The sequence below is a fragment of the Aureococcus anophagefferens genome (genome assembly GCF_000186865.1).
Source record: "Aureococcus anophagefferens unplaced genomic scaffold AURANscaffold_1766, whole genome shotgun sequence".
Lineage (NCBI taxonomy): Eukaryota > Pelagophyceae > Pelagomonadales > Pelagomonadaceae > Aureococcus > Aureococcus anophagefferens.
This window is the reverse complement of record NW_008706534.1, coordinates 1-1,211: the sequence shown is the minus strand read 5'-3', so window position 1 is coordinate 1,211 and position 1,211 is coordinate 1. Positions and strand designations below refer to the sequence as shown.

General features: G+C 72.3%; 1 protein-coding gene across 1 annotated transcript; it reads right to left on the bottom strand.

The window, feature by feature from the left end:
* Positions 1 to 726: 726 nt before the first annotated feature.
* On the bottom strand, positions 727 to 1,211 carry AURANDRAFT_69430 (hypothetical protein; the record flags this gene model as incomplete). The annotated part of the gene is made up of 1 exon (XM_009045199.1): positions 727 to 1,211. A coding segment is annotated over one exon (485 nt), but the record flags the coding sequence as incomplete, so codon positions are not given.

Here is a 1,211-nt window from a genome sequence, read left to right as displayed (position 1 = left end):
GGCGAGCGGCGGCGGGCGCGAGCGCGCAGATGCGCGTCTCGGTGCGCGCCAGTATGGGGGGTCTTGCTCCGGCGACGGCGTCCGATGGCCGACGCGTCGGACGCCCGAACGTGCGGTTTTTGGCTAGCGGCCAGGGACGCCCGGTGGCTATACGTGACAAAAACAAGCGCTCGGATTGGGACGAATGGCTAGCCGTTTCGCTGGCTTGAGTACCAAACACGTACGCGCGGGCCGGGAGCGGAGACCTCTGAGCCCAAGCTTCCGACGCACGGCAGCCCGCTCTGGTGGTCGGAGTGGCCTTCCATGACCCCTAGGCGTAAGCCTGACCGTCGGTGCCCCCATCGGAGGTGGTTCTGGCGTCGACCAAATTCCACCGCGCGGGCCTCGTCTCCGCGGGGCTGCCGCGGCGTACAAGTCCGTGCCAGCGAAGCGCGTCACCATCGATGGCGTTGGATACGCCCCTTGGTTTTGGGTGCGACGTCGGTGTGACGGCTGGGGTAGGCCATTTACGTTGCGTAAGATGTACCACCCCGCTCCGCACGCAGGGGTGCCGCCGACGCCAGTGGCGGAGCAACACCCCCCCTCGCCAGTCGGTGCTTCGCCTCAGCGATTGCGGAGTGCTCCTCGACACGTTCCTCGACTGGGTGTGCACACAATGGCATCACGACATCTGATGCTTCGGCGGCGCGCGGCGCCGGGTTCGCGGCGGGGGGGCGCCTAGGCGACCATGATGGCGTAGTCCGCGGCGGCGCAGAAGAGGCAGAAGGCGCCCGTGAGGTACGCGGACGTCTTCCCCTCCTCGTGCTCGCGCCAGAACTGCTCCCGGTGCCGGAGGAGCGCGGTGGCGAGCTCCTTGCCCAGCTTCGCGTGCTCCGGGAAGAACTCGTCCGTGGCCTCCGCGAGCGCGGCGGGCCGGACGTACGCGCGGCCGTCCGCGCCGCCGCGGTGCGCGAACCACGCCGGGCTCAGAACCGGCGGCGGCTCGGGCGGGTCGTCGACGCGGTCGGGCTCGGCCCAGGCGGCGACGCAGCGCGCCTTCGCCGGGAGGTCGAGCGCGTCGTTGGCGTTGCGGTCGAGGTGCCGCAGCGCGCCGCGCGCCGCGCCGCGGAGCCGCCGGGCCGCGCCGCGGTCGAGGAACCGGCGCGCGGGCGCGTGGTCGCGGCCGAGCGCCGCGGCGACGTGGTGGCCGTGGGCGTCGGCGAGGGCGTCAG